The sequence below is a fragment of the Kryptolebias marmoratus genome, linkage group LG6 (assembly GCF_001649575.2).
Source record: "Kryptolebias marmoratus isolate JLee-2015 linkage group LG6, ASM164957v2, whole genome shotgun sequence".
In the NCBI taxonomy this organism is placed as follows: Eukaryota; Metazoa; Chordata; class Actinopteri; order Cyprinodontiformes; family Rivulidae; genus Kryptolebias; species Kryptolebias marmoratus.
The window spans coordinates 10,778,940-10,795,571 of record NC_051435.1 but is presented as its reverse complement, the minus strand read 5'-3'; the positions used below and the strand labels follow the sequence as shown (position 1 = coordinate 10,795,571).

The window sequence follows — 16,632 nt, the reverse complement described above, 5'->3', positions numbered from 1 at the left end:
TCAGATAATTATTAGCTTTCCAGGCATGTATGTGTCTTCTTTTAGGGCCTCTTTAAGCACATTAGGTCCGTTGTTACATTAGTACTTTATGCAAATAACACCTATCCTACTTTTTTTTTTTAATGAAGAAAAAAAGGTTTTACTATCTCTTCAAATCCTGGACCACCTTAGACACACTGGAACGTTTGGTATGCACCCTTTATTGAACTATCAGGATCGCAGGGGGACAACGCGTTTTGTGATCTTGTGTTTTCTTTACAAAGACATTTGAAACATTATTAACTGTCAGTACGCGATTTGTACCTTATTAAAAATCCTATTTATCATAAAATATATAAGCTATATATAAGTTATTTAGGTTTTTGGTAACCTCGCCCAAAGGTTCGACCCCCTACAAAAGACGCAAAATGGTTTGCCCCACGGCAGCAGCGTCGGTCCGGGCAGCGGTGACTGCAAATCAATGAAGCCGCCAGTCAGACTAACAGGGCTGGGCGACCGAAGTTGGGACGATATACGCGGTTTTTTTTTTTTTTTTTTTTGGTTACCGAATAGTCTAACAAGGATATGTATCCAGCAAGTATGGACAGAGACGTATGTTTCGTTCTTTTGACGGAATAAACAGGACATCTTTCACTATCAGTTTCCAACTTGTGCGCGGAGTTTCATGTATTTCGTGATTTTTCCTTTTTTTGTATTCACGTGAAACTATCCCCGAGCGAGAATGATTTTTGCAAATACTGGCAACCTCCTAAGGACTCCATATCGCAAGCAGGTGAATATAAACTCATTAAAACCCAGACATTAAAGTCGCTCTCTAAGCTAAGTCAGAAAGTCGCAAAAATTGGTGTGCCCGACAGCGCTGAAATAACTTCATGTTCGCTAAAAAGAAAAGAAATACTGCATTGTTGCGCATTTGTTTTGTTGTTCACGATGTAAAAGGATGACTGTGAATGAGTCCTGGTTCTCGGACTGATGTCTGGGATAGACAAGCAGACGAGGACACTCTGTCTCCCACAGCTTCCCATCACAATAAATGTTTTTGAATTATGAGCTAACCATTATTAGCATCACTTAGCCAAAAAGGTAAACAGTTTCTGTTAGCCTGGTGATCTGGAGCCTTGGTTGATTCCTGTTTAAGCAACTTTACTTTCAGTCCAAACAAACCATTCATTTGCCCGCTCCTCTCTGGGTGTTTGGTGTGCATTATTAATCATCTGTGTGTTATTACTGCACATCATTTCACTGACTGAACACGGACTCACTGTGTGTGAATTGCCTGCAGATGTGAAGGACTTTGTTTAATTGAGACATTTGCATAGGCACATTGATTCTGCACTCCTCAGGTTGTTATCCTGTGGCCGTGGAGCTGCATTGGGCGAGGCCTGTTACTGGAAACCCTGTGTGTATTTCCGGAGAGACTGTGACGGCTCTGCTGGTCTGGAGCTGGCTGATAAGATGCCATCCTCTCCATGTCTCGGGCTCTCACAGGGCTGCTTGTTTCTGAGCTGCCGGGCAGGCAGCTGCACGAAAACAAAATCCCCCTCCCTCTCAGAGTCTGGCAGGAGCACACACAAACAATGCCATTCCTAAATCACAAACTTGGGGGTGGGAATAAAAAAAATTGAGGCTCAACTTTCTGGTTGACATGAAACTTTAATGAAGCATTATTCAGACTTTTCTATTTATTGGGAAGGTGAGCGACGGAGCAAATAATCTTGAGTCACCTAAAGCCACTGTTGGTCAGACTTGTTTCACGCTGAAGGCATGTGAGGCAGTTGACCAGTGGGGTCACGGGAGAAGATCCTCTAGGCTGAAGTCCTGACTTGGGTTGCTCAATCCTATCACCACTTCATGCTTGGGATTCCAGCAGCTTCCTCTCGCCTTGGGATTCGTCAGGGAAGGAGGAGGGTGACGGGGGAGGTCAGCGGTGTCAGATAGTAAGGGAAATGATAAATCCTTGTCAGATGAAGGTATTTGGGTTGTTGTGAACGTAAAGCACAAAGATGCACGCGACAGAAGCGTTGGATAGAGAGGCTTGTGCAATAACACAGAAGAGGAGTTGCTTATTTAATGTATAGACATTAAGACAGTAAAGCAATGCCAACATGGACCCCTTTCTGCGGACCGTTAAAGCGTGATGGGGACAGAAACGTGCCACGTTCAGGCAGATTTTTGTGCCCACATTTGAGTGTCTTTCAGAAATGTGACGCTTTGGCTTCAAACAAATGTCTCGGTTTGGCCGTCGAAGCCGCAATGAAATTACTCAATGACTCACTTTCCTCTCCATGTAGATTTAAAGTTGACTCCCGTTGTATTCGTTACCCTCTCCAGCCACCTGCTGTGCCGCTGTCCCACCCCATGGCTCCGCCCAGCCCGAGCACCAACAGCAGCACCAACACGAGCAGCAGCAGCAGCACCGGAGGCTGGGAACATCTCAGCAAAACAAACCTCTACATCCGAGGCCTGCCCCCTTCAACCACAGATCATGACCTGGTCAAACTCTGTCAGCCGTGAGTACCACACTTCCTCTAATCCTTATGAGCTGTTGTAGTTTTGTTTGTTTGCTTTCTTATTAAACTTGTTCAGTGTCAGTTTGTCGTGAACGCCACTTACCGACGTAAACTGGAGAGCCAAAAGGTTAAATGGAAGATGGATGATCGGCTCCCTTCGCAGAGAACTCTAAAACTGGACGTGATGCGGTTTTGCTGCGCACCAGTGTTGTGTGTGAAAGCTCAGAGGTAGAAGGATGGGTGTCAAAGTTTATCTGCTGCTGAGCCAACAGAACGGAGCCTAACTAGAGTGTGACACTGATATAAGACTGAGCTGCCTGTTCGGTTTGTCCAAAACACCAAAGGGGAGCAATGGCAGCCTAATGAGGGCAATTAGCTATTACCAGCGTGCACAAAAGAGCTATTGGGGAGAAACTCTGGTAGAAAGTAAAAAGAAAAAATAGACGTCCTTGAGAAAAGGGGAAATGTTTTCTAAATCATATGTGCAAATTAAAGAAAATAATCACTGCGCTGATAGCTTCACATACATATGTTAAATAGAGGGACCACAAAAGTTCCTCAGAAATTTCATTTCCTTTTATTCTGAAGCCTTGTGTCAAATATAACACAAAATAGGAGAAGGACAGTTTCCGCTGCATTCTTTTTCTTTCTTTTTTTTTACTGCAAATTTCAACAGGTCTACCCCGATGCTCATTCTGTAAAATGTTTGACCTTAAAGACGTGTTTGTCCTGAAACTATAAATGGTTGATGGATTCTGAAATGTGACAACTTTGGATACTAAAGTTTAAAAAAAAACAAAGAACAATTTCAGTTGCTATGAATGTAATGTTTGACTTGGTTTGATGTGTGTCACAGGGCTTTTATCAAAGACCATGTTTTACCATTTCCTGTGAAACCGAGAGAGACAGAGGTGGGGGTGGGGGGGGACTTCATTGATTGTTATTATCTTTTGCATTCAGGATTTCTAAAACATCCTATTATATGAACTTGAAGTGGTGTTCAGCAGCTTCCTGTATGGCACAAATGAACAGGGATCGTCGAAGGGGCTGCAAGAGCCCAAAGTGCCCTTTGCTTGCACGAACTGAGATCAGAGTTCAGAAGACAGACGGGTCACAAGTTCACGCTCTTTCACCTGGTTTAGTATCCACCATAATCCCTGACTGAAATTTCCCTCTGGTTCTGCTCTGCAACGTCCGTTTGTGGCTTGTATCAGTGATCCGCTTTGATCAGGTCAAAAGACGAAGGTTTGTTATGAACCTTGAGATTAAAAACTCTGGCGCAGTTTGAAAACTTATCTGTGCTCAGGCTGTTGTGGAAATTATTTACTTTACAAGATAATTACTTAATCTATGAAGGATTTTAAAAAAAATGCTATTTTTAGTATTTAATAATCCGGTTCTGCAGATTCTCCATTAAATGTCCTTAGAGAAATGGTAGTGTTGTTCTTTTAAATGTTCTCGTTGGTGCTTTCAGATGTTATCATAAGCACTGCACTTTATTCTGTGTAGTCCTTTACCAGTTCTGTTGAAACTATGGCAACAACATAAACAAGATCAGGGACTTTTGACTGTCTGTGCTTTTCTGAGGTAGTTGTTTGCCCAGCCTTATAATCAGCTGTCTGTGAGAAACCAATGGAAGACATCTTTTAATGTCAAAAATAAACCGTTTTGTTTAGATTTCTCATCATATGAAAAGTAAATAGCTTTTGATTATCCTGAAAGTACAGGGTTTTGCCAAGTTGGTTCCAAACTAACTCAGCTCTTCATAGAAGGGGCTTTTATTTTTTCTTTGATAAAGTTTGATACGCTTGGTGTAGTTTGGCTCAATGAAAAAAAAAAAAGGACTGGTTGAGATTAGTGTTTTGTACACACACTGGGGGTTTTCAGCTCCTCAGCTCCACATAGAAACCACTTCCTGTTTCTCATATTTTCGCAGTGATGTCATGGATTGTTGCTCAATCCTCCCTCTGCGAGTGTTTTATAACTGGCTGCGGCTGGTGCGCGGCCCTGCTTACAAAACTTCTCCTTTCTGTCCTCGTCTTAGGTACGGCAAAATCGTGTCGACGAAGGCCATCCTGGACAAGGCTACAAATAAGTGCAAAGGTGTGTGTGTGCGTGTGACGTTCTGCTTCTCTTGTGTCCTTCCTGTGTGTGTCAGAGAACACAGAGTCACGTCCTTTTAAGTTCCCCTCACAGTTGGATGGATGTCCCGAATTCTTCATGAGACCTGTGGTTTCAGGTGATCGGGCCAAATCAGGAAGCAGATGTGCGGGCTGCTGTTATTTTAAGCCGCAGCCCTCGTCTGTTTGTGTTTCGCTCTTGTTAAAGCTTCCTGGGTAGAAGTGCCCAACGTTTCCTTTTCCTGCTGAGTGACATGGTCCGTCATGGTTCGGTTCCAGTGAGCTGCCCTTCTCCTGACAAAGAGGAACTTACTGACTCTCTGTAGTAGCGATGAGATTTGGAGATTGCTTTGTCACTCTCCTCGGGATTACGCAGATGCCAGTTAATAAAAGGCTCTCAGTGAAAGGGGACACCCTTAAAGACCCTGTAATGCTCTCACTGAATTTTTAAATAGACCTCATAGATGGCTTTAGGAACAACCTTGTGTGATCTTAAATATAACAACATTCCCCATCCTTATTATCCTTAATAAGTATTTTAATCATAGCTAAATTAAGGGTCACTTTTAACTTTTAGTAACAGGGTGACCTTTATTTCTTTCTCTCAGAGACCTCTGATACATTCAGCATAACTCATTTTAAGTAGGTTAAATATAACAAGCGCAGTAGAGGCCAAAGTATATATGCGCACCCTGTTTGGACCCCACAGGACAAAGAGCGGACCTGAGCTGCCGGTTTCTGCATCCTCAGCTGTTTTTGGCTTTGACTTTCACTCACACACACAAACAAAGCACACCTATACAAGTAACCTTTAATATTTCATAAAGAAAAACTTAAAGCACGTAAGCGAACGCGCAGCGCTGAGCTTCTACCACTGAGCGTGCTGCATGTCCCCTCAGGTTATGGGTTTGTGGATTTCGACAGCCCCGCTGCAGCTCAGAAGGCCGTGTCCGCCCTGAAGAGCAACGGCGTCCAGGCTCAGATGGCAAAGGTAAGGATTCATTACAGGCTAATCCGGATATCAAATACATACAGGTCACACAGCGACGCTGCCGCCCTCCAGCCGGTTGGGCAGGCAATTTAAACTTAATCCTTGGAGAATTAAAGAGCAGGGCAGGAATCCTTGACTCGTAGGGTGTATTCTGCACAACTATTAGTGTCTAAGCTCATCAGTGACTCACAGAGTTGAGTCATGAAGAAATGGGCTGCGTCGTGAATATTTGCTCATATTTTTCTACGGAACTATATCAATTTTTAAATGTAAGCTCAGCACTGCATTTATTGAGAAACTGGCAGCTGTTTCTTCTCAAACGTCAGTCGGTTTGTCGCAGCTCGCGTGTCAGTCCTGTACGTGTTTGCAGCTCCGGCTTTATTGATAATTGTTTTAAAGGACGTCTCTGCAGGGGAAAAAAGGGGCCGAGTTATAGAAGGTACTTCTTCACATTCAGTCAGTGTGATTATGATCTGTTTTAACCGGATCAGTAATTATCAGTGCGTATACGCTCAGGTTTGTGTGGGGTTTTGGAGTTTAGGCGCATCAAACTTGATTTTGAAGTTGTTAATCTGTAAAATGTGCGATCACAGACCCTTCTGTCTTTAAATTGTTCCACCTCCAGCCTTTCCTCCTGCTGCACACTTAGCTGAGGCTTTTTAAAAAAAATTATTTTATTAGTTTTCTCACTGCAATACTAAGGTTTCTTATTGTCACTGTGAAACATGCTGGTGGGAATATTGAAGCTTTCAAACTGCAGCTGGATGGAGTCCTCAAAGATTTTTCAAAGCTTTGCGGGGATTTCTTGAAGAGCGACGAAGACAGAGGAGCTCAGAGTGTTGGGAACAAAACTCAGCAGCCGGTTTTTCTTTGCTCTGCTGAACATTTAGAGAAGCACTCGAAGACTGAGGAAGCCAAACATTACTGACATGAATAGCAACAGAGCAAAAATCTGTCAGACAGGACGGCTTTGGTTGGGTTGGAAATATATATTTAAGTCATTAACACACGTATCTTACATTTAAGCCCAGATAAAAATTTTACAAAGTCTGTTATTGTCAAATTAAGATTAGATATGGAATGAAAGAGAGCTACATTAAAGGGATTTTGCAGAAAAGAAAGTAAATAATTGTACGTTGTTATGGTAACAGGAGCGAGTTTGGGGGGGGGGAAATTGGTTCCTTTGTGGCAGAAAGCAACGGCCCCTGACCGCATTTCAAACAATGAAATGCGGTCAGGGGTTTCATAAGATGGCCTCCTACGCTTTTGTGTTTAGATTTTAAATACAGAAGTTTATGTTCAAGTTTGTTGTTTTATTGTTGACGGTAACCGCCATTACGGAGCCTGAGACTTTTATGTTTCATTCCCGTGGTTGAAGGAGCTTGTTCGGTCGTTTTTCCTGTTTTATTTTTGTTTCTTTGGGTTTTTTTTTTTTTCTTAACCAAACCAGAAACCCTCAAGAAGTCTCATTACTGTTTCAAAGGCAGGTGGTTAGAAATGACCAGATAAGAGTTTCTTGTGTCCTTGGCGACAAGATGAGCTGTTATCATCGATAAAACGTGATAATTTAGCCTAAAGCTCCAGTGAATTACAACACTTCATGAAAACTATGACTTTTTCTACTTGCTAAGTTAAGTTTAAAAAGGCTATGACTAAATGGAGCAGAAAAGTCACCTTTCTGTTATTGTAAATCTCGTGTTTTTCCTCATTATGGGTTGTTTAATACTCTCCAAGCTGGATGAAAACTCAGCTCCACCACCAAAGGCCTGAAAGTTGAAGAAAAAAATAGTTTTATGTTTGAGTATTTACTTCACCTCTCTTTATTGCCCTTTATGTGTTGATTTTGTGTTATTTTTCTGCAGTCAAACAGATGCTTTTTGTTGACTCGAAACACCACAACACCAGTGAATAGTAAAGTTAAAACCTCTCCACACAGAGCCATAACCACGGCTCGTGTTTGTGCTGATGCTGTGAAAAATCAGCAGGAAGTCAGCTGAAAAGAGCCTCTGGGCTCCACGGGCTGCATGTTAATCTCTTCTTGTCGCCGACTCTTTAAGACCTGAAGTCCCGAGTAGTCACAGTTCTCTTACAGGACGTCTAATAAATGAGCAGGCATTTCTAGGTATAAGTGATGTGGAGTTTCCAGTCTTGCTTCCTGCTCCTGTTTCACACATAATTAACGCCATCATGAACGTGACATTTGAACTATAAATGCGTTTGCATTTTCCCGACGCTAAATTAATCCCTTCACCTCCATTTTTTATTTTCTTCTCATCGTGCAGCAACAAGAACAAGACCCAACAAACCTCTACATCTCCAACTTACCGTTGTCTATGGATGAGCAGGAACTGGAGAACATGCTGAAGCAGTTCGGTCAAGTTATATCCACTCGGATCTTGAGGGACTCAGGCGGAGTCAGCAGAGGAGTGGGCTTTGCAAGGTTGGATTTTTTTTTTGTCATTTATTGAGTCAAACTTTACCATAATAGTTCCATAGAAACGTCTATTATATGACACAAGAGTACAGTTAAATGAAATAAATTATATCTGTCTGCAGTGACAGCTTTCCTTGTCCTTTGTAGGACATTTGTTAAGCCGAGCTCACAACCATCCCCGTGTATTTTTGACACGCACAGATCTCAGGGATCGATAGCTCGCAGCCAGGACGTGGGGGTGATCGCCGACAAAATGTCAGAGAAATTATACCGACACGAGTACCTGTCATGTACAAGTTTCATGCCTGACTCGCTCGAGGCGTGGAACATCCGTGACATCAGCCCTGAAAAAATGTATGTTTGATACACGTGAGGAATGTGTGCGACCTGCAATTAAGCAAGTCTTGCGTGCCAGGAGTACAGGCTGCACTTGTACAGAAAGTAGTTAGTCTGTGATAATCACGACTGACTGACGTGTGATGCAAAGCGAGCAGTGGGTGTCTGCAGCACATCTCATCTCTCTTTCGACTGATGAACATTGTTTATATGTATGTTGTTTTTTTTTTGAAGAAAGTCTCGGTTCGAATGTTATGAAATGGCCCCCAGGAAGAAGGGAGCAATGGTAAAGTCTGCTGCGACTCCGGAGAGGGAACAGCCTGAAACGGCAGAGAGGAAGGAGAAGGAAGAATTTGATGATTATGGCAGCACGCCCTGCAAGAACAGAGAACAAATTGCAAGTGGAGTGCTTCTGAGGCACGTGAATTGTACAACGACCATCTTACTGTCATCACGAAGCCCCCGCTAGCCGTGTGCCTGACTTGACTGACATTCTATATGATTAAACACGCTGCAGTCTCAAGCGTGGTTTGACCAGGGTTTTTCCCCCAGACTGCCAGGAGGAGCACTTGGGACTGGTTCAGAGCGACGCTTTAGATTGCTTCAAGGCCATTTTTAAACGATAAACAGCAAGAGACCAGTGTAGTAGAAGCAACGCCAGGGCCGGGAAAAAAGACAAGAGGGAGTCTTCCTTTCTCCCAGCTTAGGCATGTAAAAATACAGAATCATGTGGTGCCGATTTAAATACAGTAGTGACAATACCACACAATAGAAAACTATGTTAAAAATTTGTTTCACGGTGAGTTGCAGATTTAATTATAGGATGTAACGCTGGTTTCTGGCAGTTGTACTCGTATAACCTGACATTTTACTGACCTAACAAACAAAGCCAAAGACTATGACTGATAAAACAAAAATCACCGTGCTCCATAGGAATGTTTTTATCTGGGCGTGCTCGAAAAAAGGTGTGCGTCTTTGCCATTGTGCCCTCACACAATGCACGGGGCTCAGTGGCAAAGTCTGCAAACCGATACGTTGCGCAATGTTCTGCGTGCGCCGTATGGACAGGGCGATAAAATCTTTTTTTTTTTTTTTATGATGCAGAAACTGTTCCACCAAAGGTGCACAGGAAGCAGGAACTGTTTGCTCTCGTTGCTGGAGTTACCGCTGATGTAGCTGCACTCTGTGTGTCTCTATTTATATCTGCAGAATGGAGTCAACTGAAAAATGTGAAGCAGTAATTTCTCAGTTTAACGGAAAGTTCATCAAAACACCTGCAGGTGTTCCAGGTAAGAATGTTTTATGATACAGATCTAATTACGTCATATAGAAGTGTAGCCTACAATGCAGTGGTAGGGAAATATACCTGAAAGAAAGCAGTTTTTTTTTGGTGGCTTTAGTTTGAGCTCTCCTAATGGGTGGAGATGTATCAGAGGGATGAAGTGGTTGTCCAGATGATTAATGCGTCCAACAGGAGTCAGTGAGTCTGGTGGTGAAGAGATCACATGCGCTCAGCCCGAAGTGGCAGAGCAAAGACAAAGGCACTGAGAGAAAGCAGCCCAGTGCGGCCTCCGCTCCCTCTCTAAGCTTTTTAATTGGATTATCAGACTGAAATAGTCTCTGCTGGCCTTGCCTCCTTTAGGACCGGGAGAGGATTACAGCTCCACAGCTGCCAAATTGCAGGTCTCAGTTCCCTGGCTGGTTAATATATCTGCACTCTCTGGCTTTGTAGCCTGAAAGACAGACAACAATATGTGTGATGATGCTATTTAATGTTGTTTACTCTCTCTTTCTCTCTCTCCGTAGCACCATCTGAGCCACTTTTGTGCAAGTTTGCCGATGGCGGACAGAAAAAGAGACAAAGTCAAAATAAATTTGGCCAGAATGGCCGCGGCTGGCTGAGGGACGGCGACTCCCGATTGGTAAGAGAGGGGGCAGGATGGAGTTAGAAGCAGCAGAAATAAAAGACAAACCTCAAGTCTTTAGGCGCCGTTAAAAGTTACAGACACGTACACGCACTGAAAACATTTACACTTTTCAAGAGTTCTTTTAAAGGATTAGCACAATTTGCTAAACCCGTTTAGGGCTTCAGAAGGGTTTAACTCTGTCTGGAAAATGTAACTGTCTTTAAAATGTAATCTCTAGATCAAACTGCTTGATAGAAAGTTGACTCTGCTGCAGAAAACAGACTCTCTCAAACAGAAAAAGGAAGAGAAACTGGTGTGAGGCAGTCTCGGAGTCGCCAGGGACTTACAGGAAAAGAGAAAAAAAAAAAAAAAGAAACATTTTTAGCTCATTCACAACAATTTCCCAGTACATAAGCATGACAACATTTCATTCTGCACAAACTGCACCTACTGCCTCCATTCCTGGTAGACTTTATCATAAGGACTGGTAGCATTATTGGCTGAAGACAGATTACCTTTTTATTAGTAGTGGCACTTTATGGTCTATATCTCCTGTCTTCTGTCCAAGATCATCTCTGTTTATGTGTTTATAACAGATAGCCTTTGGTGCTATCTGTGGTTTACGTGGCTGTAGTCCAGTAAACTTCGATGAAGAGGCTAAACTTGTGATTTGCTTCTGTCCCAGGCTGGAATGACCCTGACATATGACCCCAGTACAGCTGCTATGCAAAATGGGTAAATCGAATTAACGCCAAACAGTTGCTCTGCTGTTACATGATGTGCGTTAGACTAGTTAAGTTTATAAAAATCCTCTGATTCTTGTGTGTCCAGATTCTTTCCTGCACCTTACAGTATTTCGAGCAGGATGATCGCTCAGACGTCCATGTCTCCCTACATGTCTCCGGTTTCAGCATATCAGGTTTGGATCCATCTCTTCGGCTGGTGATAAACTGTTTGGATCATAAAGCAAGAAATCCTTGTTTTCCTTAACCGAAACTGATTGGGCTTCTGAAACAAAGACATGTATTTGTGAGACAAAAGGCCCTGTTGTGCTTCTGTATTGTCCACAGCAGCATGTGATCATCTGTTTTTTTTTTGTTTTTTTTTACACGTTCTGTTTGTTGGTGTTCCAGGTGCAGAACCCTTCCTGGGTGCCTCATCAACCCTACATCATGCAGCATCCGGTAAGAGCAACATCTCATCTCTTCCCTCTTTACTATTATTCTTCCTAAATATTTCCCCTGTGTGACTGCAACAGAACTGAACCATTTTCCTGTAAACAGACAGACTCAGTATGGATGGTATATGCATGGGGCGAAACTAAAGAACTTAACCGTCTGTGCAGGAATGTAAAAACAACTCTTTACAGATGAGCGCCTGTAATGACAGATGCTTAATATTTTATAGCAGATGGCTCTGAATTGAGAGAGGAGCCGTTTTTTCTTTGGAAATGAGCCATTAGATGAGGAAACACTGCCTGATGCACCAGGCCAGCCAAGATGCTCGCAGACAGCTTGCTTGGCGGTTGACTTTAGATTACTCAGGTTATCTCCGCCTGATGTTCAGAAACCGGATTTCATTTAAAACTCCGATATAATGGATTTCACATGTTTGTTTTTTTTTTTTTTATATAGACAAATATTCCTTTGTGGTGATCTGAGGCTTTGTATTTGCGGCAGTGAATTTGATCCTCTCCTCCTTCTCTCTCTGTTCTTAAAGGGTGCGGTAATATCGCCCTCTATGGACCCGTCTGTGTCACTGCAGCCGGCTTCCATGATGGCTCCTCTGGCTCAGCAGATGAGTCACCTCACTCTGGGCGGTGCAGGAACGGTGAGAGAACTTTGCATATTATCAGAAAGAATCTTTTCTAATAACAGAATAATAATAAAGTGGCTCAGTAAACTCCAAAATGCATAAATCATGGCTATATTCTGCATGTTTCTCTCTCTTCCTGCAGTATATGGCTGCAAACACAGCTTTGCAAGGAGCATATATCCCACAGTACACACACATGCAGACAAGCGTTCCTGTGGAGGTGAGCGTAAAACTGTTCTCTTCATCTAGAACAAAAGCTTGATGAAAGCAGCAGTAGCAAATGATCCGTTTCGTGTTTTGTTCCAGGAAAATGGAGTTCAGTCACAAGTCGACTCATCCGGCAATCATTCCCCTTATTCCTACCAACAGAGCAAGTAGAGGCGAGGCAACAGCTGGACAATCATGTCCGCGAATCCAGTGGACGCTAAGGAACCTTTTTACTGTTGTTTTTTTGAAAGTTTTTGTAAAAGTTTAAGTGAGACTTTTTCCAGGCTGTTCAGAGAGTTCATCAAATGATTCGTATTTTATTTAAAGAAAAAAAAAAGAAAAGTTTTATTTTCATACTAGAAAATGTTTTAATTTTTTACAAAGGGGTTGCCACAGGATACAAGAAGAAAAAACCATGTGACTAGCTGTGCAAAGTGACTAGTTGTAAATAAGTCCTCTTGTCTTTTCTTGATTTTTATTTTTATTTTTTTTTAATCTTTCATTTTGTTTGTTTTTTTGGGTTTTTTTGCCAGACATTTTGAAAATGTTTTGTGCTCGCCTTGTGTGTGTGTGTGTGTGAGTGTGTGTGTTGCTATGGTGAAGTGTTCAGTGTCGTTTCCTTGTAAGGTGACTTTTTCTCTCTTTGAAAATGAATGATCTTCCCGTCTGAGTGAAATCCTCCTCCATGGTTTGAACGCAGAGCTCCACAGAGCAGAAGACGAGCAGTAAAAGCCCGGCGCGACGTCGACATTTGAGGACGAATAAAAACTGTGCGCTCTTCTTTCTCAAGACTAAAACAGACACAGAAAAATCTTCGAACAAATGGTTTGAATTATGGAATTGAATATTTATTTAGGTAAAGACTACACTTTGTGGATGTTGGAATGGGTCCGAATTTTTGAGACTGCATTTTAAATCTTGCCTTTTTAGAAATCTTAGTATTTTAGAATTGTTTAAATTAAACCTCGTGAGGTAAAAACTATTTTTTTTTTTTTTGCTTTTGCATTTGAGGTGATGTTCATTGCTCTTTTCATAGGATGTGTAAACAAAACAAAACCATGTTTATTGTGGGGAGAAAAAAAAGGAACAAGTCAGTTTAAGGTAAAACGTGATGAATGTGTGTATTTTATATTGCCTCGCTCTTTGACAGGAAACAAACCTCCTTTACCAAATATAGTCAGAAGGTTTGTCACCATTTGACTCTTTAACCAGGATGTTAGAGTCTCTGCAAACTAGTTCAGTTTGGACAGACAGTGTGCCTTTTTTCTTTTTGTAAACGTGCCGTTTTCTTAGATATTAGTGCAGAAGGAAGGATTAAAACAAGTGCCACTTTCATAACAGGAAAGTAAAATGGACATATTAGGAAATGGTCAAAGAACAGATGAATCTAAAATGATATTCTGTTTCATGACGAAAAAACAAAAACAAAGTTCAAGCAGCACGTCCTCCCGTGAGCTTGTGATTCGTCCTGGTCTTCGGTCAGACCAGTTATCTACCTCAGTTTTCTTTCTCCTCCATATTGGGTCGGGTTAGCAGGTTCAGCCCACCCCTTTCAGACCAAATACCACACTCAGGAGCTGGCCACATACAGCTGTTTACTTTTCCTCAAACCTATTAATCTTCTGTTTTGTTTTGCAATTTGTGTTTCGTAGCCTCTTCTATAGCAGGAGACCGAAGAGGCAGATTTAAACTACAGGAACAACCAAGCTTTGTTTTGTTTTTTTTAAAAGAAATGTTATTGATTTATTTTTTTTGTCTAGGATTGGTCTAAAAAAGCAGACTCTGTTTCTGGTTTCCTGGGACGTGCAGGAAACGTGACGGCCACTATGATTATACTTGAGACTTCCTTGTGATGCCTGAGACTGACGAGTGATACTGTCGTTGTGAGGTTTATGCTGCTAAGTGGTGTCTGAACCAAGTGCCATAGTCTGGGCCAAGAGCTAAAGAGGTGCTTCAAAGAAAATCGGCTCCTAAAACCACCCGCCACGCTGAACATTCAGTAAGTTGTGTGAAAATGTTCTAACTTATGAAGATTTTTGTACCGACAGCTTGAGGAAAAGCTATTAAAGTTACTTTTTTTTTTTTTAATTTGTGCCACATTTACCAAAGGTGACTCGTATGTACAGTTCAAGGAATCTCTCTTCCGCTGTTTGTTTTGTTTGGTTTTGTTTTATAAAGTTTGTTTTACAGCTCAAATGTTGTTTTTTTTCCCCCTTCTTCTCTGAGTAGATTGTTGCCAAATTTATTCTGTTGATATTATTTTTTTTTTTGAATAAAAACCAGAAATCTTGTTTTAATTTGTTGTAATTTTAGTCTTTTTTTTTAAGTATTTATGGTTTTACGATGACTCCGGTATTCTGTTTTAACTGACCTTGCTCCGCTAAACAAAAATTGTGATTTCTTCCTGTTTTTTCTTTTCTTTCTTTTTGCTTTTTCTTCAGCCAAACAATTGTTTAGAAAATGCTTGATGTCACTAAAACTTGGCGGCAGTTTCAGAGGGCTGAAATTCAAAGCTGTCTCTCACTTTGTTTCTCACATTCAGTAGGTGTTTTTCAGAAGAAAAAAGAAAAAAGCCATCCTAGAATGGATGCGTTAAAGAACGGCCCTTCTTGAAACAGTTTGATTCATTTTTCATTTTCATTCTTTCCAGAAACAAACAGCGAATGCAAACATATTACAAGCAAAAATATTCCTGGTCCAGTTTTTAAATCTTTTTTTTATTTGGAACTAAAGACATAAAGATTAGCGCAAAAGCTGAAATAAAAGAGTACGTGTTTACATTTTTCTTCAGTCCAGCAGCTGTCAAAGCCGTTTTACTCTTTGTTTTCCAGAAAGCAGTCTTCACTGATTTGACCTTTGTTCTACTTTAGACATTTCCACTCCCTTGCTTAAAGTGGAACTCTCTAAGTATAAAAAGAAAAGCATATCAACTAACTAGTTTTCCCACATGTTCCTGAGGTATTAAAGCTGATAACAGTAAAAAAAAAAAACAACTTTTAAGTGTGTTTCAGCTGCTTTGTTCTGTTCAGCATTTCTCAACGACTTTGCTTTCAACCCAGAAGATTGAAGACCCGGTAGGTCCCGTATCAACACGGTCACATGGTATTTCTGACAACATTCGTGGCCTGGACAGGGTGGGTTTGGGCATCGGAGGAGACGGTGCGGGGCGAGAGCATGGGGACGCTCTAATTGCTCGGATATAGCCGTCTGTGAGCGGGCCTCTCCAAGGCAGATGGGTCCCCCTCGGTACCCTGCGGAGTGTTGTGCCACCCTACGGGACGCCACGAGCTCCAGACGAGGAGCAAAACTCGCGCTCCAGCTGTCTGTGTTTGTGCCACATGCGCCTGCAAACAGTGGAGTTAAAAGCCTTCCTTTCCCCTTTTAATAACAGGCCTTCCCTCCCCTTGTTTACTGCGGCTTCAGGCCTCCCACGTTCGTGCTGCTTATGTGCAGGGACCTGCTTTCACCTGCTTTCTGGGGCCTTTTATTCAGGCAGCGTTGTGTTAATATGCATGAAACCAGGCAGATGCAAAACGCTCACTGCAGAAGACAAAAGCAATCAGCTGCACAATCAGTCCCACCTGGATGAACGCTGAGCTCGGAATGACTTGGCTCAACTGTTCGAGTTAAAATCAGCAGAAACAGTAGCTAAAAACTAATATCAGCAGTAGCTAAAGGGGCACAAATTTGGAAATACAGTAGCTAAATGCCAAGACTGGTAAAACAGTACCTAACAGCCAAAACTGTAGCTAAAATCAGCAAAAACAGAATCTATGAGGGCAAAATTTGGCTGTAGCTAAAGACTAAGACTGTCAAAACAGTAGCTAAAAGCTAAGACTGACAAATAGCAGCTAAAAGCCCAAACAGCAAAACAATAGGTAAAACTTAATATTAGCAAAATAGTAGCTAGAATCTAAGATAAAACAAAGCAGTAGTTGAAAAGCTAAAATCACCAAAAACAGCATCTAAAACGGCAAAATTTGGAAATACAGTAGCTAAAAGCTAAGAGCTTCTAAACAGTAGATAATGGCTAAAATTAACAAAACAGTAGCTAAAATCCCAAAGCAGTTGTACAGTAGCCAAGAGACAATTTGGAAAAAAATTGTAGCTAAAAGCTATAAGACAGACAGAACAGCAGCTAAAGTTTAAAACCTGCAAAACAGCAGCTGAAATGAAAAGACGCATTAAAACATTAAAATGCTTCACGATGTGTAAAGAGTTAAAGTACAGACATCAGAACAAAAACAAAGACATGTTATCATGTTAATTCTCTCAACATGAGCCAAACTCATGAAATAAAACATTCACGTTG

General features: G+C 41.7%; 1 protein-coding gene across 2 annotated transcripts; it reads left to right on the top strand.

Annotated features, from left to right (window-relative positions):
* The first annotated feature begins 471 nt into the window (after positions 1-471).
* LOC108240799 (RNA-binding motif, single-stranded-interacting protein 1) lies at positions 472-14,617 on the top strand. Of its 2 annotated transcripts, none has more exons than XM_017424568.2 (13): positions 472-772; positions 2,332-2,510; positions 4,555-4,613; positions 5,530-5,621; positions 7,904-8,061; positions 9,601-9,680; positions 10,198-10,313; positions 10,984-11,033; positions 11,130-11,217; positions 11,432-11,482; positions 12,018-12,128; positions 12,256-12,333; positions 12,420-14,617. In XM_017424568.2, exons 1-13 carry the CDS (start codon positions 722-724, stop codon positions 12,489-12,491), a joined length of 1,185 nt encoding a protein of 394 aa, XP_017280057.1. In that variant the 5' UTR covers positions 472-721; the 3' UTR covers positions 12,492-14,617. The 2 variants fall into 2 exon arrangements, with proteins under 2 accessions (XP_017280057.1, XP_017280058.1); XM_017424569.2 differs by having other exon boundaries at positions 2,292-2,510.
* The last annotated feature ends 2,015 nt before the right edge of the window (positions 14,618-16,632 follow it).

What these genes read in the sequence shown, in the direction of transcription:
- LOC108240799 (XM_017424568.2), top strand. Translation starts at nt 722, where the DNA reads ATGATTTTTGCAAATACTGGCAACCTCCTAAGGACTCCATATCGCAAG. An exon ending in CTGGTCAAACTCTGTCAGCC is followed by an intron (nt 2,511 to 4,554) that starts GTGAGTACCACA and finishes TCCTCGTCTTAG; the next exon opens with GTACGGCAAAATCGTGTCGA. An exon ending in CTCTGGGCGGTGCAGGAACG is followed by an intron (nt 12,129 to 12,255) that starts GTGAGAGAACTT and finishes CTCTTCCTGCAG; the next exon opens with TATATGGCTGCAAACACAGC.